The sequence below is a fragment of the Thunnus maccoyii genome, chromosome 4, assembly GCF_910596095.1.
Source record: "Thunnus maccoyii chromosome 4, fThuMac1.1, whole genome shotgun sequence".
Lineage (NCBI taxonomy): Eukaryota > Metazoa > Chordata > Actinopteri > Scombriformes > Scombridae > Thunnus > Thunnus maccoyii.
Genome location: NC_056536.1, coordinates 6,617,847 through 6,644,704, shown reverse-complemented (window position 1 = coordinate 6,644,704; position 26,858 = coordinate 6,617,847). Strand labels below are relative to the sequence as shown.

At 41.5% G+C, this 26,858-nt stretch overlaps 1 protein-coding gene across 7 annotated transcripts in view; it reads right to left on the bottom strand.

Annotated features, from left to right (window-relative positions):
- The window catches only part of LOC121895327 (plexin-A1-like), a 265,311-nt gene that overhangs the window by 73,116 nt on the left and 165,337 nt on the right, over positions 1-26,858 (bottom strand). For 6 of the 7 annotated variants that reach the window (XM_042408363.1, XM_042408362.1, XM_042408365.1 and 3 more), the window contains 3 exons: positions 19,337-19,537; positions 5,975-6,071; positions 797-1,020 (listed from right to left, as the gene is read on the bottom strand). In XM_042408363.1, coding sequence (XP_042264297.1) covers positions 797-1,020; positions 5,975-6,071; positions 19,337-19,537 — 522 coding nt within the window. Of the gene's footprint in view, positions 1-796; positions 1,021-5,974; positions 6,072-19,336; positions 19,538-25,092; positions 25,206-26,858 lie in introns of those variants that run through there. The other variant, XR_006095744.1, reaches the window with a different exon arrangement.

The window sequence follows — 26,858 nt, the reverse complement described above, 5'->3', positions numbered from 1 at the left end:
AGATCACAGGTATAGAACCTGCTATCACGCCAAAACTGAATGATACTGTAGGCCCTTTAGTACATATACTCATACTAGATAACAACTAAAACAGTTGCATTTCATTTATTTATCTACATTTCTCTACCGATAGTTTATATGATCAAAAAAATACTGATTAGGCTTCTATTTCGGATGGAAGCATTATTTAGGTTAAAGCTGCAGATGTGTTAGCGGAGGCAGTGATGAATGTGCTATGTGCTGGGTTTTTGGTAGCTGAATTTTATTTGACCATTGCAAAGAGGTCAGAGCACATGCTGGTTTCCATCAGCTGCCAGTGTAACATCAAACTCCAGAGTTGAACTTTTCTGTGATTTGGAAAACACTCATTTCTGTGTGAAAGGAAGCCAGGCTGCCAGGCTCAGCGCTCTCTTTCAGTCTACCTGGCAACTGTTCCCTATTAACCTTAACAGCCCAAAAGACTGAGTGAGTTGTGTGTGTAACAGTATTTTTCTGCTTGTGTGCATTTGTGTGGGCGAGACTTGAAAAAAAGATAAAATATCTTTAAATATAAGGGTCTATAAAAGCACAGAGTAGATTAGAAATCATTGGCAGATTAATGCCAGGCAATCATACTCCACACATACACCAGAAAAATCTATACCACTCCATAAACACATAAATGGCACAAGCACAGGTATAAATACACCTATAAGTACATTAGCATCCCCTAAAACACACACGCTGCCAGTAAATCCTATTCAATGTGTGGTGGGTGGTGCCATATGAAGAAACACATACACACACAAACGCTTACCTTAGTGATCTTGGGGTGGGTGCAGCGGCTGTTTCCAGATGTGGCGTGCATCCACCCTCCGCCTTCAGCCAGCTGCAGCGGTAGGTGGGAATTTCCTCCGCTGGTACACTCCTGTCTGAGGGAGCACTTCTTGTCCTGGACGCACCAACCGCATTCAAACCTGGGGTCGGCCTTCAGGCACATGCCGCAGCTATCCCTCAGCGCCCTGCACTTGTACAGGTGGGCTGGTTTGTGATACAGAGAGAGTGAGAGAGACGAATATGATATGATTAGAAGAGTGAGGACAGTGGGTGAGATCATTTGAGATGAGTTTTTTTCAGTTAGCAGCAAGAGCACTAAATTTCATGATGAGACAAAGTTATATTATAGAGAAAGACATTCCCCTGTTCCACTCTTGTATTTCTTTTATTGTTATTTCATGTTTCAGCTTTTCAGAAAGAGTTATGAAAAAATTCCCAATGAGAAAAATACATTTAAACCCAAAACTTAGTGGAACTGAGAAGAACATTAACTTGTTTACGGGACTGTCTCTCCCTATTGTCTCTTACCTGGTGCTTTATTTTAAACTGTCGTTCATGTTACTGTGGAGCAGTTTAATAAAACTCAGCTTTTATATGCTGCTATAAAGGCACATTCAGTTCTCGATACAACGGTTCTGCTCACCCTCTTCTGGGCTCGCCCTTCTCTATCGGTGTTTGCTCCACCATGTGTAAAAAGCCGGGGAATGAAAGTAAACTGATATCTATCACTCAATACTTGCTCATTTTGTTAGCACACAAATAACATAGGTGCTGTATCAGAAACTACTTTTCTATCTCAGAGGTTGTTAAATGTTTTAAAATATACATTTTTCCTTTGTTGAAGTTAATACTTTAAAGTAAAGCAGATCACAGAATTCCAATATCAGTATCAGAAACGGAAACAGGAAAAAAACACTGTTGGTTTATTTTGTAAAATGTATTCAGATGATCAGAAAGTTCTGTTGAATATTTTCATTAAAAAAAAGGAAACAGTGGCAAAAACAAAATGTCAAAAAAACTAATCAGGAGTTTACATGTCGGTGAGCCTGACAGAGAGAGAACAGCATAAATTAATGTTAATCACCCCCATAACACCTAAAACCTTCAGGAGGTGATCCTTACCACTCTGAGGCTGTGACGATGAGAAAATAGCTGCTTCCACAGATAAATAGAGGAAGAAAAAAAAAAAAAAGTACATGAACAAGCGACCTAGAGGGATTACAGAAATTAATTCAACAGGTAATGTCTTCTAATGCCAATAGGGAATTGATAATTCGTTGTGTAAAAAACCATTCCCTCAACTCTGCAGAGTGGAAAAAAATTATTCAAATAAAAAAAAAAAAGAATAAATAAATGGATTAATAAATAATTAAAACCTCAAACACCTGAGAAAAGAGAGGAGAGGGAGATGAAAGGAAGCTGGGAGGATGGGGAGGATAAATTTTAGCTGCGCTTGTTAACAAAACAGCAACAAGGATTGTTATGAATTTAAAGATGGCGAGTCCCCCGTGAGGCTGAGAGAATCAGAGGCACCGATAGAGCAGGGAGAGTGACAGAGAGGATGAGAGGGGGGAGAAAAAAAAGTAGAGACAAGCAAAGACAAACAGAGGAAAGAAAGTCACAGGCAAATAAGAGAGCAACAAGTACCAGTAAATGTTTTGTTACCATTTGTTAATCTCTATAATAATTATCTCAGTTTATACTACCCTGCCAAAATCTGCGAACAGGTTTGTTTACTGTCACACTGGTTAAACAGATTTGAAATGAACTGAACTGGAAAAACAGAGAGGAGAAAAAAAAAAAAACAACCCAAAACTGAGCAACAGAGCATGGAAGAATCTCCTCCTTCCTCCTCCTCCTCTGCAGACAGACGGCGGGCTGGACTTCAAAGAGAGCTTCTTTCGTATCCATCTGCCCGCCTCGGCCCTCGCTCGCCCTAATCTGATTAGCCACGGATCAGCTTAAAAGTAGCGCAACGCTAATTAATCTGAACCAAATGAATGATTTAATTAACATTAACATCTCCACTTTACACCGGGGCAAAGCTGGGCCAGCGCCGAGCGGCTCTGCCTCAGACGGATAATACAGCTCCAATTCAGAAAGAGAAAGACAGGGGATGGAGCAGGGAGGGATTAATAAAGGATGGAGCGCAAAAAGGAGGAGAAAAAGGAGAAGGTCTTTATGAGATTTGTATGAGTGAGGACAGTTTTATAATGCATGTTTTGAAAGAGTTTAGACCTTTAACACCACTGGGCTTATATGAATCATAATGGGTATTCTGTGAGGCTTGAGCACAAAGTAACTATGATATATCTGTGGGGGGTTTAACAGGGTTGTTGATTCATACTAATTATTCATTCAGAAACTTGTCAGCTGTTTCAGAAGTCTGTCCTGCCTGTTAGGAGGAACCGGCCTTGGATACTGCATAAATTCTCTGCCAAGTCAAGTAGCAAGTACTACTTACTCACAGTCATACGAACAGGAACATACTTGTCAAGTTCACACACACACACACACACACACACACACACACACACACACACACACACACACACACACACACACACACACACACACACACACACACACACACAGCCTCTAAGATCATTGGATTTCACATTGTTGTCACATGCAAAGTACTCACTGTAACACTGTGGCTTGTTTCAAGAGTTATCTGGGTAACTTTACTGGAAAAAACTCATATCTGTAACATGGATCGATGTCAAAAACGTCTGTTTTATTCGAAGTTATCAGATAACTTAGAACAAGCTTCTGAACGGCAAAAAATACCTCTGTGTTTTACATGGATTTTGGATCTTGAAAGTGTAAAAAAAAATTTACACTCCGTTTGTAGTTTGCGACAGTGTACCAAACCCCCCAAAATACCTTGCTGCTCACTGTTTTTAGCTCAACTGCCAACTGTTCAGTGTCAAAACACCAACGGTGAGCTGTAAGGAAATTTGGGGATTTGGAGGTACAGTTGGGTGCTATGACAAAAGCAGGAATTGCATTGGTTTCTTGGTATGAGCTTTGTTTTTCTTTGCTGTTATTCAGTCACATTTCCAGTCACAGTGTTTACTTTCAACCAAATGTTAAATTTCAGATCCCAACAAGTGACGTTCATAGAAGTCTTTGACTACATGGTTCATCCTTACATTAAATGACTCATGTCAATAATCATAACAGGCAGGAAAGATTCATTGTATTTTCAACCATTATCCGCAAATCATACTAGCTGTTTTCTCTAAGCTGATTCTTGGTTGATCTACAACCAATAATTAAATTGGGTGCAGGTTCTTTGTCAAACTAAACTGTCGCTTGACACAGTCTGGTTCACTTGGTTCTGACCAAAGAAAGATAAGACTTACTAATCCTGTCGCAAGTTGCATTCTGTGTCGTCTAGTCGTGCCTGAGTACATGCTCACAATGATGTCGCTGATGTCTAGCAGGTACTGTGTAACCTTTATCATGTTTCACATCTTAGTTTAGCACATTAGCATGCTAACATTTGTTAGTTAGAACTAAACACAGAGTACAACTGGGGATGAGCAGTTAGTTTGGTCCTAAGCCAAAGTATTTGATGAATTAAAGATTTGACCTGATGTTGGTGCTAGTTAAAAAGTCAGTAAGATACATCCTCTAAGGACCATTCAAGTCTGAACAAATCCATCCAGTGTTTGAAAGATTTTAGTTTGGGCCAAAGTAGTGGACCAAATGATTCTGTTTGGTTTGACTGAAGTGCACCAAACAGATGTGAGAGCACCCTTAGTAAATGAAACCTCATGAAATCCTTACATGGTCTTTTAAAAGAAAAGGTGCAACTGAATTGCAGAATTGAATTAAACTAACATAAATGAAACTGAATTACTCAACAACATATTGAACATATTGCGTTCAATGTTTCCCTCAGTATGCATCTAAAAGATGAATTTTTTCCTTTTATTACTACCAATATTATTAACAGCGATACATTGTACTAACATTACAGCATTATATAACACCTCTTGATGTGATGGAACACTGCATTTATAAGTTCAGTAAGCTCAGTATAAGCTCAGTTCTGATAAGGAAAAATCATCAGATTTATAGTTGAAAATTGCAGCGGAGAATCCATCTACTTGATTGCACAGCAATGTGATTTATGGCTGTACAAGACTTCTCAGCACATGTCAAACTCAGGATGTTAAATCCCTGGAGAGGATCTTTCAGCACAGACATACAGAAAACCTTAACGGAGCACATTTTAAATAAAATAATACAGGCAGAAGAATTAGGTCATGACAGATAAGCAACTAATTTCCGAGCAATCTGCAAAACGAACTGCATGTCTGACTTTTATCAAAATGAGGTCAGATACTACACAAAGGATGTGAGATTAAAACATTTCATGTGTGTCATATAAAGACATACATGCATACAGAAAATGAATAGGCAAGGTGGGAGGGGTTTGTTAATATGACTCTAGACGTGCAACTTCCAAGCAAAAGACTGTATGACACACTTGAGAGAAAGTTACTGTATATTATCTTGTGTAATGGGACGTCTAAAATCATTAGCCTCCACCACCCAATATGTTACACTTGATAAAGAATTTAGAATTGGTAATTGTTTTCCACTTCATGCACAAATAGCGATTAAAAATAATAAATGCCATCCCTCCATGTCGCTTTCTGTTTTTCTTTATCAATCCCTTTATTCTCATCTACCCCCCGCCATTACATGGTGCATTTATCAACCTGTCATGCACCCATCGTTCTTTCCCTTCATCTTTTCTTCTGCCTATCAGTTTCTCCATTTGTTTATCTACCTCTCTTACATCCATCCCTATTAATTCCTGTGTTGAATGTTTGTTTGTTATCATCGCCATCCATCAATCACTCCCTCTGCCCCTCTTTTATCCCTGAGACAAGAATAGTGTTTTTCCAAACGGATAGTAGACTTTCACCTCTCTCCTTGATGGCTGTCAGAAATGAAATTACAGATTTCTTATGAAGGGGAAAAACTGCACACAGCATTGTTGCTTCACAGAAAATCATTACAGACAGATAAATAAGCTAGACCAATTCAAATTTCTGCCAAGCAGCAATGCCTGCGTACAAGTTTCCAAAATGAGAGATGAGAATACAGAGGAGAGATTACACAGAAGAAAGTGTTCTACCTTGAATGTTGAATGGGTTGTCGATGACAAAGTTTCCATTCCACACCACAGAGAGGTCGACTGGTAGGTCACTGATGTCACTGCCCTCGTAGTCATACTGAGACACACAGAAACAGAGAGACGGCGAGTGTGTCAGAAATTCTTGATTTATAATGGATTCAATGCAAATTGGGAATTGTATGAGCTATCGTTTCATTTGCATAGTGATTCACCCCAGCTTGTTCATTGCAGACAGTGATACAGCGCGGGCATGCATGCATGCATAAATCCATATTCACCAAAACAGACATATTTCATAAATACACATACATAGAGAAATAACAAATGGGTTACAGTTGAACGGGCAAGGAGGAGTGGAGACGGGAATGAGAAAGGAGAAGAGGAGATGAGGACGTAGGATGGAGGGAGAAAGGACAGGACGGGTGATGAGAGGAAAATGTGGGAAGTGAGAAGAGGCTTAAAGGGAGGCAAAGAGGAAGTGGAGACGGAGAGGAGAGGAGAGAAGACAAGAGAAGATGAGAGAAGAGGTGGATGGGGAAGTATAGGCAGACAGAAATCGGACTCCGGTAGACGTGTGAGAGGACCTTATTCATTTACACATGAGCTAAGTGGTGGGATGAGGGTAAGGGGGAGAAAAGATACGGAGCAGTGTAAAGTGAAATTGGCATTTCCAATTTGCTCCCTGACACACTGGATTTGGTAGACGGGGCTTGACCATCCCATACGGGCAATGGGGCCTGTAGCACACAGACAGACACACCACTTATGATACAGTCAAAACTTTCCTCCACTCTGCCCTCATCCACCAAGATGTATATACTCAACATATCACTACAGTGAATTGGATACAGATGCTTTATAATGTTGTCCTGTGTGTAGATACGTTCACATTTTGATGTTGAGCAGTAGTTGTTTTCCACCCAGAGGTGAACAAGTTAGCAACCTAATCCTCTACAAAATACATTCAACTGCTTTTTACGTTCACTCTCAACTTTCTTTCTAATCCAGGAAGTGTGACATTCTTGTACAACACATAGGCCTATTAATACTGCAACATTTTTTGTCAGTGTCTTCCAAAATGCATATGATGTTCCAACATTGATTCATATGACCACTTTCAGATCTGCCAACTCTATACTCATGGTCTGGTTATGTTCAGGCAAAGGAGAGGTGGCAGGTTAAGGAAAGAGTGAGGTCATTGTTAAAGGAGACCATCACTGACTTGAAGCAGGAGGTCTCCAGTGTCTCCACCATCTGATGCTTTGCATGCCCATCCATCCACCCCGACCTCCTCTTGAGAAGGTTGTTCAGGCTTATAACAACACCACGCGACTTCTCCCTTTGCTTCTCAGAGACAACTGTCATTACTCGCATGGCCACAAGAGGTCACTTTTCAGCAAATTGTAAACATAGGTTGCATGAAGTGTGACCAAATGTTGAACGCTGTGATGGCTTTGTCTAGGCAACTAAATCACTTGTTAGAAAAAGACCATGGTTTGGGTTAAAAGTCTCATGCTTCAAGTCAGCACCAACTTTTAAAACATTTAACCAAGACCACATCATCTTTCCCTAATCATAACCAAGTGCTTTGAGTTGCCTGAACATAACCATAAAAATGGTAACCATGATTTAGTTGCCAGGATATTGGAGCAGAAAAAAAGATAATTGTTGGCAGTGAACATTTTGCTAAAAATCCAGTCACAATTACTTTTCCTAAAAAGTAAAAAACATATTTACTACTGCAAATTAGTTGTATTTGAATGTAAGCTTTGGTGTGGTTGCTTTTCAGCACACTGGTAGAGACATTTTATTACAAATGATAATTCATAGCAGCAGAGACATTTTGACACAGTCAGTCATCCAAGCTGATCCTGTAGTGCAGCATGCCAACAGTACTTTACTGCACCAAAAGGCTGTAATTTATGGGCCGGTTTGCAAGTCTGAAACACAGATGCAAATGTACTAAAAGGTGGTGCAACTTTAAAAAAATCTGTATACCAGCATAGTATAAGCTACCATATATATACCTGTGGCATAGGCAGAATAGGTGAATGCTAGAGGAAGAAAAAAAATCTAAATTTTTAACTTTTACTATTTTTTACTCATACTATTTTAATACTAGCATTTCGAAATATTAAAAAAAGTCCACAACAACATAACTAAATAGCCTATTATATAGGCCCTGTTTTCTGGGTTGCGCCCCCTTAGTTAGGCTTACCCGATTGTAAGGGATGGGCAAGTTATCTGAACTAGTCTGAACTATCTGAAATCAGAATGCTTTCAGTAGCAAATCTTGTCCTGTTGCCTACAGATTCTGCATTTATATGCAGATATTTGTTTATAGAGGTAAGGCAGTAAGGTACCCAGCTGGGCAAGTCAGAGAGGCTCTTCTGGAAGAGACAGAAACTATTGCAGACCCTGTGGTGAAAGTTGAAGCCTAGTCTTTAGCTGAGAGTCAGCTTCCATGCAGCTAGATGTGGCTGTCGACTTGCTGAAGAAAACCAGAGATTCTCTCACCTGCGACAGAAACACTGGGTTTTCTGATTCACAGACAACCGCAAAGGAGATGTGCTCGGAGATGAACATGGAACCACAAAAAGGCACTTTGGTTATGAGGCTCCAGATGAGCCTTTTGGTGATGCACTTTGAAAAATGGAAAACCATATTTTTTTGATGTTGTAGTGGATACAGCCCTCTCTTCGCTTGATGAGAGATTTCATAACCTGAGAGAGGTGAATGACAAATTTGGAGTGCTCCTCAACTTCCCCAACATGTCAAAAGAAGAGTTGTTAGAGCACTGTCAAACCCTGAGCACTGCTCTAACCCATGACAGACAGCCAGGTATCGATGGCAGGGAACAAAATTTTCCACATTTGCCATCAAAAAATATGACAGGCATGGAACTCTTGACCTTCCTGCATGAAAAGAAGCTGACAGAAAGTTACCCCGATATGTGGGTAGCTCTGAGAATCTCTGCCACTCTTCCTGTTACAGTGGCTGCTGCTGAAAGGAGTTTCTCTAAGCTCAAACTCATTAAAACCTACCTGAGATATACTATGGTACAAGAACATCTCAGTCAACTTTACATAATTAGTATAAATCATGTGGTGATGTCATAGATGACTTTGCTGCAAGAAAGGCAAAGCTGTAGAACAATTTTTGTGTGCAATACTCTTATTTATCATCTTTATAAATTTTTTTATGTCTGCACTGGCTTCTTTAATATCATATTTTGTGCAATACCTTATTTATAATGTTGTTTTTATTGTGTGGGGGTTTTTTGTTTCTAAAATAAAGAAAAACTCAAAGACATAAACCTATGCAGTTTCTGTGTGAGTGTATGAACACAATGATTGGTGGTAAAATTGGCTCTGATGCAAGGGGGCAACAGCTAAAATCTTGCCTAGGGCACCAAATTGGTCAGGGCCGGTTCTGTAAGCTACTGATATCTATGTAAACTGTGTTATTTCAGTCCAGTAAAGGTTCAGCCTAGAGAGAAAATTAGACAAAATAAAGGAAGAAATAAAAGAAAAAGAAGAATATGAACAAGAAGAGATAGAAAAAAAGGAGACATTGTAAGCAGCCACAACCAGAGTGGTAAATGATCTACTTGCTATGGATTAAGATTCCACCTCTGTGCCTCACAGGATCTCAGTGCAGCCTTTGACACTATTGATCACTGTATAGTATTAGACAGAATAAATTGTAATTTTGGCGTCTCTGGCCTAGCCCCCTCTTGGCTTAAGTCCTACTTATCTGAAAGAACAGTGTTGTCTGCTATAATAATATTACACCTAAATTCTCTGATGTTAAATATGGAGTACCTCAGGGCTCAGTTCTTGGCCCTCTGCTTTTCTCTCTTTATATTTCGCCTCTTGGTCAAATTATACATAGTCATGGAATAAATTTCCATTGTGACCAGGATGATACTCAGCTGTATTTGCCTTTACGGGCTGATGATCATACTCAAATTACTAAATTAGCTGCTTAGCTGCTGTGAAATTTGGATTTCACTAAATTTCCTGCTTCTAAATTCGGATAAAACTGAGATGCTGGTCACTGGCCCTTCTAGACACAGACACCAGTTTGATCATGTGACAGTAACTCTCGACAACTGTGTGATTTCACAAAGTGAGAGCTAGAATCTTATCTTAAACAAGAAAATCTAACCATATTACACCCATTTCTAGCCTCCCTTCATTGGCTTCCTATCCATATTAGATCAGACATTAAGGTGCTTCTGCTGACTTTATAAAATCCTAAATGGGCACGCTTAATCATACCTGTCTGACCTCCTTAAACATCATATTCCATTTAGAGCTCTCTACAGGGCTCCTGTGTGCACCGAAAAGTTAAAAAGAAGTCAGCAGGAGGCAGGGCCTTTTCCTATAGCGCCCCGTTCTAATGGAATAACCTCCCTGCTGACGTCAGACAATCAAAGTCAGTTGAGTCCTTTAAATCTGAACTTAAAACTCATCTTCAATGCCTTAACCTTTAATTAGTTGTCTTTAACTGAGTACTTCCTGACCTTCTACTGCACGGCGAGTACATTTCTGTCTAAATTAATTTACTAAGCGCTGCCCTGCTGACGAGATTATTGATTATTGCAACCGTTCTGATAACCACTGCATCTCTCTAACCTTCTGTTTGTTTGTTCCACAAGCACATGTGTGTCCAAGCTGTCTGCCCCTCTCTCTTCTCTCCCTCTCTCTCTCTCCCTATTTTCTTCTCCTGTCCTGTCTTGTCTCTTAGGCATCTCTTTGCTGGACCAGCACCCATCCTGGAACCGCTCTGCTTCCCTGGCTGTCGGTGCCATTTCCTGAGGTTTTTGATCTGGTTTATCCTTCCCTTTCTTGTCTCTTCTCCCATGTATGTGAATAGTGTGATGTGAGTTTCTCATGTGAAGTCTGTCCTCCTCCCAGGTCTCCATGTTGATGGAGGTCGCGTGGCTCAGGTCCTGTTCTGTTCTGGTGGCGCCTGGAAGCTTCTTGGCAACCTCATCACATTCTTCATATATATTATAAATCCATTATTATTTTGTTATCCTGTTCAATGCTGTAATTCTGTAATTTATGTTCTATTCTGCACACACAACATCTATTGCATGTCTTTCCGTCCTGGGAGAGGGATCCCTCCTCTGTTGCTCTTCCTGAGGTTTCTTCCATTTTTTTTCCCTGTTAAAGGGTTTTTTAGGAAGTTATTCAAATCGAGGGTCTACGGACGGAGGATGTTGTATTGCGGAACAGATTATAAAACCCCCTAAGGCAAATTTGTGACTTGTGATATTGGGCTATACAAATAAAATTGACTTGATTTGACAGAAGAAGGAATGTGGGAAGTCTGGTTCTCTGTTGAGACAGTAAGAAGCTGAGAGACACACAGACAAATGAAACCACAGGATTCTGGGAGGTCAGCAGCTTTGGATTCAACCAAAACCCTCTTTCGCCACAAAAGAAAGGCTGATTGGTCTTATTCCCTTCCCACTAGTTCAGCGTGACCCTGATCCATCACACATGAGGCAGGCTGTTGACTTTATTAGCATCACTATAACGTCCCACTGGTTAAAGGCCTGTGTACGGTGGCTACCAGCCTCAGTGAAACCACAGGACCAACACACACACACAGGCCCACGTACTCCTCCTACTCTCTCTGCGGCGTGGCCCCCATTAAACTTTAAGGGTTTCGACTTGTCTGCCGTCACCAAAACACTGGGTGAGCTTGTTCTCTTGTCAGTCCCTGCCCACCCTGCTGCCCGCCACATCATGCTTTATTCATACTGTCACATGGTTTAAAACGCCGACACAAACCACACTGTGACACTTTGCCACCCAGTCACACTGTGCATCACCCACTGTCTAACTCGCTTCCTGGGGGACACTGTTTTGTAAAAGATGAGTTTTGTGCCAGTATTATACTGAAAATAAAAGAGAGACAAGGAAAACAATTCAGGAGCGGACAAGCAACGGAGGCAGAAGGACGCAGCAGAGGAATGATTAAGGGAATCTGAGGACAGGATTATGAGGTTACTTGATCTTGTCAATTCCTGCTCCTATGCAAAAAATAATTATGTGTGTATATATATATAAAATCACATCAGGGCAGCAGTCAGTTGTGCATCCCAATGCTTCCTTTATGCTGAAATTTAAATGATTCATCACACTGATCTTCGCCAGTCACAAGTTATTACTCCACTCTGACCTCTGAAATTTGAAATTCCTCTCTAATGAGATTTAGAAGTATGGCTGCCACCTGATATAGATGAACGCATTTCGCCATAAGTTAGGGTTCAGTTTAGAAGGACAAGGCATCTACTTATCCACAAAAAGTCTCTATAAAGTTCTTATCAACGATGCAGTGATAATTTACCGGAGGTCAAAGTCGCTGTAAATGTTTTCATCTTCTTGATGGAGGTATGCTCAGGCTTTTTGATGGAGAGAAGTCTAAGAGAGACATAAATGCAGAGTTTTATTCCAAAATTAGACAGTCACAGATAACTCTGACTTCATGATTATGACTCTGGCATCAAAGAACATCTAATTATGGAACCTGTATTTGAACCTTTCATTACGAAATGGCAACATTTTTAAAGATCTGTGTTTGAATATTGAGTGTTGACGATCACAGGAATGAAAAGCTTTGAGGATATCTTTAACTTTTGGGTGAAGAAGCAAAATGAACAAGGTTAGGATCTACACTGTGAAAGTATTCACCACAGAGTGTTTAATATAGATTACTAAAAGAAGACAAATCTACTTTCTTTACAAACTCTAAGTGCTGGAAGAAACAAGATAACTTTATCTCAACGGCAGAAAGCTTCTGTTTGACTGTTTTGAGCTTGTATTAAAATACTTATCTAGAATGCTTAATATTGTAAGTGATGTGCAGGTGTTAACAGTTTTAGGGAGCTCCCAATCCACCCTACATGTCCCACAACAGACAGGGAGGAGCGTGGCTCGACCGATATATGGACATGAAATGCTCTGTATATTAATTGTAGCTGATGAATCTCAAATCATTTCAAAATATTATTCCAGGAAAAAATGGACTCACTAGCTGAAAAGAGCTTTACCTAAAATCATCTTTCTTTAAAAGTAAAGACATCTATGTTGCCTTAATGAGGAGCTTTCGCCGGTTTTTGTTTATGTGATTTATTATCCGTGCTCATGTTTTCCACATTTCCTGCGTTTAATTATGTTTCTGTCTCTCAGCCATACCACTCTGGGTTACTTCTTTGGCCTCCATGTAGGATTTCTTCCATACTAGGCATTCCTCTGGTCTACTGCTGATTAGGTGTTTGGATTTTTGCCCTGCTGGCCCGCAGCTTGTTTGAATTATTGATTTCAGCTATGCAAATATCTCAGGTATGGCTTTGTCGTCAAGAAACTGGTGATGACTTCTGCGTCCCCTGGGCGCTTTTTTCACTTATCGAATTGAAATTTGCAGCTATCGACTATCAGCATGTCACTGGCTCTTGGTAGAGCTTTGATCTGAAAATGGTGGCACGAGAGCTGTTAAAAGCTCTGTGTTGGTGAAAACCCTGCAGGTAAGAGTAGCTCTACCCCTACCGAGAGGCCCCTGTGCTGGCCTGCCGTCCTGACTCTCCTCCCCTGAGCGCCCGGAGCTGCTGGAGATGAGTAATCAGACTCATTACTGAAGCCTCTGGCCAGCTCCTCCATGTCACTGCATGTAATTAATCTACCTGAGCCAACTCATAGTGTAGGTCCCCCTGGGGAAGAGAGGGGAGAAGAGGGGAGGAGAGGAGAGGAGAGGAGAGGAGAGAGGAGGAGAGAGGAGGAGAGAGGAGGAGAGGAGAGGAGAGGAGGACAGCTAAAGAGCAGATAAGGGGAAAGTGAGAGGAGTGGAATTAGGATTAGAAGGGAGACGAGGACAGCAACAGAGGGCAAAGAGGAAAAAGAGGAGAGGCAATGAGAGCTGGTAAGGGATGACAGCAAGAGGAAAAGAATTGGAGAGATACAAATAGGGAGAAAGGAGCAAATGGGACAGAAAAAAACAGGACAGTAAGGGAAGGAAGGAGAGGAGAGTTTAAACAAGGAAGAGATAAGGCAGATGAGAGGTATAGAGAGGGGAAGGGTCAATGAGTGGGGACAAGGGAAGGAGGGAGGGAGAGAGGGAGGGGAGGTGACAAGAGGAGAAAAAAGGAGAAAGAGGGGAGGAGGTACGGTAAAAAAAGTACGAGGTGAGCAAAAAGCCGTCCCTGGCCTCATTACAGTAACACACCAGCCTGGCTCGGGTTCATTCGTTATCTGCTCCCACACTCGTTTATTCTCTCGCTACATGAATTGTCTCCATGGACTGCATGTCTCCACAGATTGTATGAATAGATTTATGTGTGTGTGTGTGTGTGCGTGTGCGTGTGCGTGCTTGCTTGTCTGAGGGACTGAAAACTGCCGATGTTAACAAAACAGAGCAGCTGGCTGGTCAGGAGGGAGAAGAGAGAAAAACCAAGAGGTGTGTGCATATGCGTGCGCGTTCACGTGCAGGTCACCCTCGTGTAATTAGTCATGTTGAAGGTTACCTGAGCGTGTGTTAAAAATACACTGCAAGCACACACATACACACACACACACACACACACACACACACACACACACACAAGTCCCCCATTTCTGCTCAGTTCCATTCATATGGATTCAACGGGGCTTTGATAATTTTTTTTTTTTACATTAAAGAAAACAGACTGTGCATCCAAAAATGAATGAGTGCAATTAAACAAAATGAAAATATTCTCCACTCTTTACTTGACACTTAAACTGGGTTTATTTTCTCTCCTCTGATCCTCTCTGCCTCTCTCTCTCTCCCTCTCATCTACAGTACATCTGCAGCCAGTGTGTGCTTTTAGCTGTTACTGTTTACTCATTAGTGATTCCCCAAAATAAGATTACAGAAGAACATGTGCGTACACGTAAATACTGTACTTTAAATAAACTTTATATCGGGCATATCTGCAAACTGCATTTGTTTTCCTACAATATCCACTTCTGGCAACTAAAGCATGATTAGGGTTTTCAATGGTTATACTTAAGCAAGTCAAAGTGCTCGGTTCAGGGTTCGGGGAGGATCGTCATCTTGGTTAAATGTGTAAAAACTCAACGTTGACTGGAAGCATGAGACGGGTCGCATTGATGTTTTCAATATGTAACTAAAGTCACCGTCTTTCCCTCACGTTAATCAAGTGTTTTAGAGGCATAATGACGGATCATTAATCTCTCTATTGTCAAAGTCCTGTGCTTTGTCCACCCAATCATCCACCCTGACCTTGAATTAGAAGAAATATAAATATTTTAATGTAATCGTGGCACCAATTATATATGCTCCAAAATGTAAATGCAAATTAGTATAAGCGTACTTTGCAGAAAACTGTGTTGCAGAAGAACATGTGCACGCGTGTACTGTATATATTGTACGTGTGTTACGTGTAGCATGAGCAAGTCTAGACCAGTCCCAGGTCTAGACCAGTGTGTGAACATAAACACACACACAGACACACAGCCTGTCATCCTCCAAAAACTTCCTGTGCTGCTCACAAGTGTGCCAGATGCATGGTGTTAACAGTGGGAAGTTCATACACACAGACACACACTCACTCAGTGTTTGATAGCCTATGTGTGTCAGTGTAATAAATCATGTAAAGCAGGTTGCTGGTTGTTGCTGATGCTACAGTCTCCGTCTGCTCCACATGATTAGGGAGAGGATCATGTGGAGAATCTCCATATGTCTGCTTCACGTTGGGTTTCCAAACCCCTGGGGAGGAAGTGTGTGTATGTGTGTGTTTGTCCATGAACAAATCGGTAGGTATCTGTGCAGCTTGCGTGCATCCTATCTGTGTGTGTGCGCCTGTGAGTGTGTGTGTGTGCACGTCGGCGTGTGTTTTTTCCTGTGAGCATCCCGGTGTGCATCCATGCATACTTTGGGTCCCTGGTGTATTTGAGTATGCAGGTTCAATGTTTCAGAGTTGGCGAGGGGCTAAATAATGCACAAAGAGACAGTAAGATTGAATGGGAGTGTACATCTACTGCTGGCTAATTTTCTCTGTGATTTATTACACTCTACTGTCCCAGTCACAGCCAGCTGTGATACATATACACACACTTCCCTACTGAGAATACTGAATACGACGGTAACCAGAGTACCGATTATCAGTCATAGCGGATCTTCTATACATTTGTCCTCTGTATTAACTCGTTCACTTTCATTCAACGCACTCATTATTACTTATAAGGAAGTAGATACTGGTGGAGAGAAGGCTATGAGTGCTGCCACAGACTTCAACTGTTCTTCTACTATGTACAACTCTAATGAATACGTTAAATAAACACATATGAATGTATATGAACATTTTAGCTCCTTAAAGCTGCAACAATAAACATGTTAGGGTTAGGCAGCTGAAGAACCAGACTTTTTTTTTTTCTCAGGAGTTTGTGGAAAGCAAAACAGAGCTAAAAGGAGAGTAAATATTGGACTTACATTTATCAGATGGCCAGAAGCACAACACCAAATGTTTGCTGGACGTGTAAACAGGCAACAGTGCGTAAAAGCGATCGCCATCTCGACTTTCCGAGGCCACGTTCGTCAAAGTGTGTGATTTTCAGCTTGTTGTACGGTGTGAAAATCAAATAGCGGACTCGAAACTTACTTCATTTGTATAATCCATCACAGTAAACATTGAGTCAGCGTTCATTTTATTAAAGTTAGGGAGGTAATGCAATGTAGGCTTTATAAATCGGTCTGCGCTCTAACTGCATTACCACGCAGCAATAATGTAACACTGACAGGATTCGTGGTTGGTTTGTACACCGTCATATATAACACTAGTCAAGCAGGTTTCAAAAGTATGCTAATAGATTTATAATGATAAAAAAATAATAAAAATACTGCCAAAAAACTAAGACACAGCATCATAGTTAGCTAGTTGTCTTGATATTTTCACCCTGATTTTCCCAACAGGTGCTAGGATGTAAAACAAGGTTGGTTTACTAGGTTTCGGACACCTGCGGTTCCTTTGATAATTAATGTAGTCTCCTCTCGCCTAAAAACTCTACAACCTCATAACTTTGCATGGCTGAACAACTTTGTTAGCCGTCCCCATTGTCCCAACTGTCCTTCCGCACACTCTGCTGTTCTAGTTCATCTCAGCACTTTCACTTTTGCACAGATCATGATTTCCTTTTTCTTTCAGCATCACTTTCTCAAACATGCAGATCTTTTATATTCCACATACGTTCTCTCTCCATCTGTTACTCCCTCGTTTGTTTGTTTCCCCCCCCTAGTCTGCTTGCTGAGCTTAGTCTATCTTTCCTCCTCTCTGTCTTTCTTTATTTTTCCTCATTCTCTTGTCCTCTTTCTACTTCCTCCATCACACTCTTTGTTACATTGTCATTGTCTGCTCCTAATTCCCTCACCTCCTCTTTGGCTCTATCTTCCTTTGTCTTTTTGCTTCCATCTTTTCTGTTTTAGTGCTTTTCACAAGCTTGTGTGTGTGTGTGTGTCTGTCAGTCTACCACACCACTGAAATTCATCATCATTTTATCTACAGCTCCCTTAATTGGATCCTATCATAGTCCCACCTGACGAGGAGAGAGGCGGGGGGTGGAGAGAAGGAGGTTTACTCGCTCACAGCACCACATGGATGTGTACTTATGGGCGTGCACAAACAAACAAACACACACACACACTTCAGCCCCCAACGTCTAGTTTCATAAACAGCTGCAAAGTTGTATTGAGGCTTGTGTGTTTACTATTTTCCCTGCCTTTTGCAAAGAGAACTTTGGGATTTTAGAAAACATTAAAGTGCACCGAGGATTGAAGAAATGAATGTGAGTACATGTGTGTGCGTGCGTGCGTGTCCATTTGGTTTGCCAGTGAACCAGAGATTTGCTGAGGAAGGTCTCTGTCCTCCAGCATCAGCAACTCTCGGCAGTCGTACCGGTGTAGTAATGAATGTATGTGAGTGTGTCAAACACTGGGGATGCAAACTGCTCGCTGCTGTTTCGAGGAGTAAGTGCTGGTGTTTGGAGGCGTGGCAGGCTTTGAGAACACACTTAAAAAAAACCAACAGAGAGTGAACAAGAATAACTAACATACAACTGGTCTTAGAGCAATCTGTTGTTTATCTACATAACATTATTTAGACATTCAAAGATGGAAGTCAGGACTTATGATATATGGAGTTGTCATTCAAAGCCATTAAATAGTAGAGGCTTGAGTTCCTTTAGCGACAGAATTGTGCTTATGATTTTGACCAATTTATTCAAATATTCGACTTGATGTGCAGCAATTACTATTTTTGCCTCACTCTCTGTTCAACAGGCTTTCAAATTGTCAGGTCATTGAGGGCGCATAAAAAAACCCTTAATAACAACCTTAAAAGTCAAATCTCAAAGAACACTCGCATCGACGCAACCCGCTAAATATACACAAATTACCTTTCCAAAATACAAAAGAACTGCGGGAGCCATCATTCCGACAGCCCCGGAACCATTTTTCCCATTGTTACCATTTAACATCAGAGGCAGAACAACTTCCAGGATCGCTGAAGCTCATTCTTTCCCTTTGTAGGGAGAGAGTGAGTGAAAACAGCAAAAACAGCAAGTGGCCTCAAACCCCATCTCGAATCAGAGACGTGTTCCTGAGCCCAGCGGTAATGCGGCAGTCGGCTAAATGACCCGGAGCCCCTGACAAGTGTGTGACAGGCTGGAGAAAAGGCGGCTGGTGAAGCTGCCAGAGTCACATACTGGTTCCCGCTGCCTTTCAACTGCGAGGACTTGCTATCGGATCCATCACCGTCAGCGAGCGCCTCGGTGTGCCACTCGCATGTAAATCATATGTCTCGTTAAGCTAGTCGTAATTGGTGTTGTTAAAATGCCTCCCCTCTACCTCATGCCCCAATAGGAGCTGAGGAAATTGACATTCCTGAAATGGTCATTCCTTATTGGCGGTGACAGGTTGACTGAAGGTTGAGAGGCAGGAATGAGGAGTGGGAATGAAGAGAGAGTGGCTTTGTGACAGTCAGACCCTGTGGCCATACGCCTCGGTTTCAAGTCTTTGCCACACTGCTCTAGTCAGTCTCTCCAGCTAACCAGAGGTAATGCCTCACAATGGTTAAAGCTGAATGGATGTACGAAATGGAGTTCCTGTTGACAGATCAAACAGCTGGGATTGGTGGGAGCAGAGAGATAGTTGATTAGGATTGGCTGAGATGGTTATCAGTCTAATAACACGCCCCTTAGACGACACATGAACTCACATTTATCAGGTCAGCAGACACTGCAGGAGATTTCACCTCGGTAAGCTGCTATAATTTACCTGCAGAGCTCTATGACGTCTTGAACGTGTGTGTCTTACCGTGGTCTTCTGACACTGTATGCTGGTGCTGTTGAACCTCAGAGCCGGGACGCTGTGTGTGTTTCCTTGGATGTGGAAGATACATTCGTAGTTCCTCTGTCCTGATTGCGGCTGGGGCAGGTTCTGGGCCAGCAAGGTGATCGGCCTCATAACCCCAGCAGGGATATAGATCTGGGTGGAAGGCAGGATCTGAGGACACTCCTGATGAGACGAGAAGAATAAGAATAAAGACAGTGAGACACATGACTGGAAAAGAAAGAAGGAGCTCTCAGCGGGATGCGGATCCGGCTGGACAGAATGTTCAGGACATGCTGCGGGAGAAAGGGGGAAAGGAAAACTGACATATTTGCTAGTGACGGGAAAAATACAGATCCAATATACTCCGAGATGCATTAAAAAGTCTATTTATACTAATTGACAAGTAATAATTATGAATTAGAAATGGTTTTAAAATGCATGTTGGCATCACCGCCTTACAGAACTCCCTCATGTCCATGACTGTGAATCACTCTGTTATTCCTCCCAAGAGCATCCAACCACATAAAACACTGTTCCAGCATCCTTTGTTCTGATGGTGGAATACGTTTGAAGAATCAGGCAGCCTAAAACCTCACTTAGAAATTATCAAGACTCTTGAGGATCAATATGTCCTATTTCTAAACCACTGAATATTGAATGTGGCAGTTACTTGTCAAGATGAGTACATGGCGTTTTGGAATCAAACCCTTCCCAGTATTAATGAGGCTGTTATGGATATTAAGCATGTTTTTGCCTAAAAGAATACACCAAAGGATATTCTAATTCTTTCTGTGTGGACAAAAATGAAAGCCTGAGGCAGCGTCTCTGAGGGACACAGGCAGTGTTAATTCTACTATGCTGTACTGTAAAACAGCTAGTCTGGCGGATTAGAAAAGGGAGACGACTGGGGGGTCAGCGCTTCCATTCAGCAGTTTCTCGCTGCTCTTCAATCTACAAAAAAAAAAAAAACTGGCTAGAACAGTAGCTTTGCACCATATTAATTGGAGGGAAATAACTGAAATCTCTAAGGGGTTTTTTTTTTCAGCCCCGAGTAAATCAAAAGACAACATGCAGCTGTCAGCTGAAATCCATGCAACATCACCGCTCATGTGCTAGAATGAATTTGTATGTCAAGCTGTGTTGTAAACTGGTTCTGTAACATTTCAACACATTCATATATGGGATTGGTGCTGCAGTATTTACTTTTACTGTACAGCATATTTTCTATCAGTAGGTTGGAAGACTTAACTTCTTATTTTTTCTCAAAGCAAGAAAAAAAGTCGCACAAACTTTAGAATTTCACTCTTAATAGAACTAATTTCAAGCTTTATTTAAGTGTGTTTTTATTGATAATATTTGCTTTTTATGTATTGTCCAAAGATGGTGGAGTTATTGTTTGTAGAAAACTCTAAACTGACTAAAAGACTGTGACTTGTTAAGACATGATCTGCAGTGTAAGTGGATAAAATGAGCTTCTGCATTATCATAAAGGCTATAATTACCACTGTTAATAGTTAATATCCTCTAATGTGTGTTTGGTATTCATCTGGAGACACAGTAAATAATCATAAAGACCGTACAAATACCAAACTAGAATTTATAAATTTAATCATATTACACTTTTAGCACCATTAAGCAAACTATAATTTTCCTATTAGGATAGAACGTTTATATCAAATGATAAATCAGTGGGAAACTGCATTATATTTAATCAGGAATGAATACCTAAAGTAAAACCACACAGCCTCATACTCTGCAGAGTGAGCTCGATATGAGTTTGCTCTGTGCTGAGCTACTGTCTAATGGAGCATCGGTAATGACTTGCAGATTGGCCTGGGAACGGCAGAGAGGATGAGGAGGGGAGAGAGAAATTTGGCCGTAATGGCATCTAGAGACACTTCTGTTCCCTTCATGACAATAGAGCACTCTCCAACAGCCAGAGGTGGTAGCGCTGATGCCATACGGGAGAGTGTAGGGAGAAACCGCAAGATGTGGAGATTATTTGATATGAGGAGCATTTTCAAAAGTGTTAGTTCGACATGTTTGCAGTTTAAAAAGGGTACTGACATGACATGAAACACAAGAAATAAAAAAGACAATGTGTAATGTGTCATTCTAACGCTAACCCACCACAACTTTCAGCTTCTTTTAGCTAAGTCTTTTGGTTTTTGCAACCACAAACTCATCAAACTTGTTTCCAGCCTCAGCAGGTACCTGTTTTTAACGAGAAGGTCTGTAGCTGCTGGCAAAATGAGGCAATAATAAGGCGATCATATGTCAGTGTTGTGTTTTCAATTCATTCTGCTGCCCTGAAGTGGCCGAAAAGAAAAAAAGAATCAATTAACGCAGCTTTAAAACAAACCGTAAATTAACTACAACATATACTGATTGCCTGTTTTTAGTAGCAGACTGTGTCATTTAGATGTTTCGAACAGTAACTTGATAGTAACTGATATTCTTGCCAACTTGTCTTGTTCCATTTTATGTTGGAACATAAATTACCAGTTGGATAATGTGAAAACTCTCACATCCTACTTGTAATTACCAGTAGGAGGCTGGGATGAACAGGTTTTTTTCCCAGCCAGAAGCTCACATTTACGGAGAATCTGACATAATGTGAATGTGGCGATGGAGTAGAGAGAAGAAGAGGAGGAGGAGGAGGAGGAGGAGAAGGAGGAGAGAAATAAGGAAACACAGACAGAGAAGAGATCAACTCAATGCCAGTGAGCCCAGTGAAGCAGATTGTCAATTAGTGAGGCTGACAGTTAAAGTTTAAAGTATTCACAGATGGCGACAGACCGCTAATGAACTGCTTCTAGCCTCTAATAAAATGGAAAACAGGACTAAAGACGCTGAGAAAGGAAAAGGGAAAGTGTATATGTGTGTGTGTGTGTGTGTGTGTGTGTGTGTGACTAGATACTCTGACTAGATGGCAGAGTATCTAGTCTGAAGTAGCAGTTATTGTTAATGTTGGAAGGACCACGATCGAGCATCTGTTCCAATTGTCGCATGGAAATCCTACCTGGCTGCCACATACACACACACACACACTGAAACCACTTCACATCTGTGCCTCTCTGCCGGTCCCTATTGCTTCAACAATATGTACACACACACACACACACACACACACACACACATATTCTCCTAAGATCTCTTCCTTATTACTGATGCATCAGAGTCAGGATAAAAAGCACATTCCTCTGAGGAACTTGATAATGTGTACAACACACACACATATGCATGAACACACATGCAAAGGAATATCCCACATAAGGCCTATATATACGGCGCGAAGACTCGCGATCACATGAAGGGAAAAGAGAGAGGTAACGCACACACACGTATACGCGCACACAAAGGAAGGAGGGAACAAAAGATTTGGAAGCAGAGGATTGTGGGAGCTGTTTCATTAGGAGTGGTGACAGGTGTCAGAGCTGAGTCTGCATCAGATAGCGGAGCAGTACGACACAATGAGACACAACAATCTCTTCTACCTGGGGGATTCCTCTAATCCTTCGCTTTTACCCCTCCTCTCTTTTCTTTCTTCCTCTCGCTCACACTTGATCTTCTTTACATCTTCTCTCTCTCTCTCTGTCTCTCTCTCATTGCCTTGTTTTGTAACCTTAATTTTACCCAGGGATAACAGTCAACTGAGCATGCCCCTCCACATTCATATGGTTTCACACCTACGAGTGTCCCAGTATAACCAGTCTGCCCCCGGCGGCCGCTGGAAACTTCCCCAATACAAACGCCCACACTCTAGATTTATTATAGTGTAAGTGAGGGATGAACAGTGATGCAGAGGGTGAGCAGAGATAAACCATCGGATGAGAAAGGGTGAGGAGAGGTGAAGCGAGAAGGAAGAAGGGGAGGAGATGAGGAGGCGAGGCGAGGTCTTGGGAGCCATCCACTCGTTTATTAAAGTGGGGGATGAGAGTCGAGGAGGTCAAGTTCCCGACGGAGGGAGGCAGGGGGTGGAGCGCTGCGACATGGGAGTCATACACACCGCTTATATCTATCCAAACTAATTCCCACACTACACACACACACACACACAAACTATGTTACATTTAGATAGATATACACAAAATGCACATAAAATAAAAGCACAAAACAAACACATTCACATTGATCGTCGCCCGCGTACGACTACACACACCGATCCGAAGCTAAATCTTGCCCTCTGGCTCTGTGCAGTAAGTTGGAATGTTTTACAGTAGCCTTGGGGCCAAAAACACAGACACTGTGATCAAAGGTAGGAAGGTTAAGCCTTCAGCAGAATTGGTCTGAGTTTGTCTTCGATATTCCCAATTTAAAATCTCTATTACTCTTCTGTCACTTGCTTTTGGTATCTTTAGGCTCGAGACAGCACCTCTCCTTGGACCCCGAGGCAACATTTTCAGAATATGTTTGACTTCCCAAGTGTGTTTGAGCTGAAAAAAAAACAAAAACATGTCTCAAATTCATACTGTATATCAAACATGCCTGATCTTTGAGTTTGTGGTTTGTTCACATTGGAAGAAATTAGATATATGTGGAAATGCCAGTATGTGCACTGAAAGCTCTCAACTTTTATGTGAGGTATTGTAGGGTGTTTCTGTCTCACAGCAGCTTTAATTTATAACAACAATGATGGCTGCATTCATTCTGGATGCATCAGGCCCAAGTATTGTGCTCACTAGAATACTGAAACTAAATGAAACAGAGCCATCATTAACATCATTAGTTTCAACTGCTCTTCCTGCTATGACAAGTCAAAATTTATTTTCTTGTAATGATGACTTATAAATAAAACCCATTTAGTTCATTTTCTCATATCAGCGCCCACATTCATCAAATAAAAAAAAAACTCTAAGAGTGTTATCAATAATTATTCTGACAACAGGCACTACAATTATAGACTGAAAGTGTCTGCTTCGTGACCGTCCGCAGCAGTGGTGGAGTTGCAGCACAGAGTGGCAGAGTGTGTCCTCTCTCCTGCTCTCTGCTGTAAACACACATAGCTGTTAGCGAGCAGCTGCTCTCATGTCTCTCCGGGTCTCGGTGCTTGTTTTCAGCAGAAACGAGCAAGACATGGGAACTTGGTTTAGGTCTTGAGGAGTTGTAGCGTTTATTCACCGACAAATAGCCTGAACTGTACACACGCTACGCCGTTCACAGCTATACTGCTAACTTCATCCTCTCTGCTCCGGTCGTTGCAGGCTCACCGTCACACACACACTCACTCTCTCTCTCTCGATTGAACACTCACTACATATGAAGCTCTTCCTTCAAGGAGCTATGCTACAGTTTAGTGAACATCTTAAAATACATTTTTTTTTAAAAGTTCCCTGATGTTTAGGCCTGGTGGGGTGTCAACTCATGCCTGGTGGTCAGTTAGCTCAGAATGAGGGTACTATGTAAACTGCTTTACACTGAAAAAACCCCCCTCAAAAAACAAGATTTTAGATGGACGCAGGCATGAACGCACCGTTATTTACAATTTTCACCTCTTTGGTGGCCATTAAGAGAGTTGTATCCTAGGTCATGTTCATTTCCTACACTTAAGCCATAAAGAATATTCCATGGAGCACTTTCTTACTAAACCCTCATCTGATCTTCCCTCCTGCCCTCTGGCTGCTCTGCTGTTTATTTAACTGGGATTATACCTTCAGTCATGAACTCCCCCTGACTAGGAGGCTCTACTGCCTCTCCATACATCACTTTTCCTCTCTCCATAGCCTCCTTTTCCTCACCTGCTTTTCCTTTCCCTTTTTTCTACTCTGTCATCTTTATCCTTCCTCCTTCACTCACTGTTGGCTGCTGGGACATGATGTTTTAGGAGTCGAACACTGGGAACGTGAGAGAGCTATCAAAACAAACAGAGGGGCCAGTGAGACAGAGAATGAAAGGATGAGAAACACACATTACACTTATGCGCAGAGGCAGGTGTATAATGTTTAGAAAGTTTAACTATCCTGATGCTTTGCTGTTTGTGAGCCGGTTAAACATAATGAAAGAAAGAAAAAAAGTTAATTAATATGAGGGTTGAGAAAGAAAGAAATATGGCATTTACTTCATCTATATTTACCTCTGACACACCCAAGGCCATCATATCATCTGTTTACACTCTTTCCTTCACTTCTAATTACTTTCTATCTGGATGGAGACATCACATCTACGATGATGTCAGAGCTGGGGCCAGAGCCCGGATTGGTCGGTGGCTGTCACCCATGAGGCCACCTCACTGAGGCGCTGACAACCTCCGAGTATGATGGATGAGGGACTCTGTGTGTTTGTCTATGTGTGTGAGTGTCAGGGGGGGTCACCACAGTGTAGAGGGTCCCCACAGATTAGCGTTACAGTCCAATGAACCATTTCAGAAAGGAGGGGGCAAGACCCCATCGACCAGTGCACACACACACACACACACACACACACACACACACAAAGAGAGAAAGGAAAGGACCTGATATTATGACCACATTTCCCAGAGGAGAGAGAGAGGAAGAGTCATCTCATGAGCAATGTCTCAGTTTTAGACACTAATATAGTTATACCCGTAGAGAATAAATCCATAAGAAAGAAACACACACACACACACACACACACACACACACACACACAGAGCAGAGAACACCACAATAATGTACAATGGTGTATGCTACTAATCCCTATAGATCTTTCCATTCAATCAACACACAGACAGGTCATAAGGCTCTATCTGTATAGATCTGCTCAAACATTTTATCCTCCCATGTAGATACATCTCTCCTTCTCTTTCTCCTCATTTACAAATTCTTTTTCTTTATCAGTGCCTGTCTCTTACAACCCCATAGAAAATGAAGACAGGTCAAAACGGAGAGAGCTTTATCAGCTTATACATCACGACATCCAGATATTTCTGCTATACTCAGAGCAGTTGCTACACAATATAACATCCTCCCTAGAGGCTGTCTATGTAGTGAATCCTGTACATCTTTTTTTATGTAAAAAGCCAAGAGGAGAGGTCAAACAAAGGCCAGACATAAACAGATATTTATCAGCACAGCAGCCGGGTCGTGCTACCCATAGTCTTCTGGCTCTTGCTGCTACAGAATAATGATGCTTCATGTGTGGATTGTGTACTGCTTTTAGGCAGTCTGGTTGAGTATGTGCAGTACTGTCAGCAATGTAGGACCTTTTTCAGCCCTATGACCAAGGCTAATTGAAGAAAACACTTGTTCGTCCAAAAACGGATCAATTATTGGGCTACTTAGAATAGTTTTAAGATTGATGACATTTCTGGTCTCTCTAGGTGGTGCTCTATCATTTCAGCACCTCATTTTAACTTTTGTTCTTGTTCTGTTATTCCAAACAAACCACAAACATAAAATGCACCCCTTTCCTGTGCACTGGAAGTTTCTTCACAGAAATGACCTTCCAGGGACAAGAGTGCAACTAAAGAAGCTTATATGAACTGGACATATCAATCCCTGTTGTGTGATAGTGTGTTTGTACTCAACCTGCATTAAGCACCAGG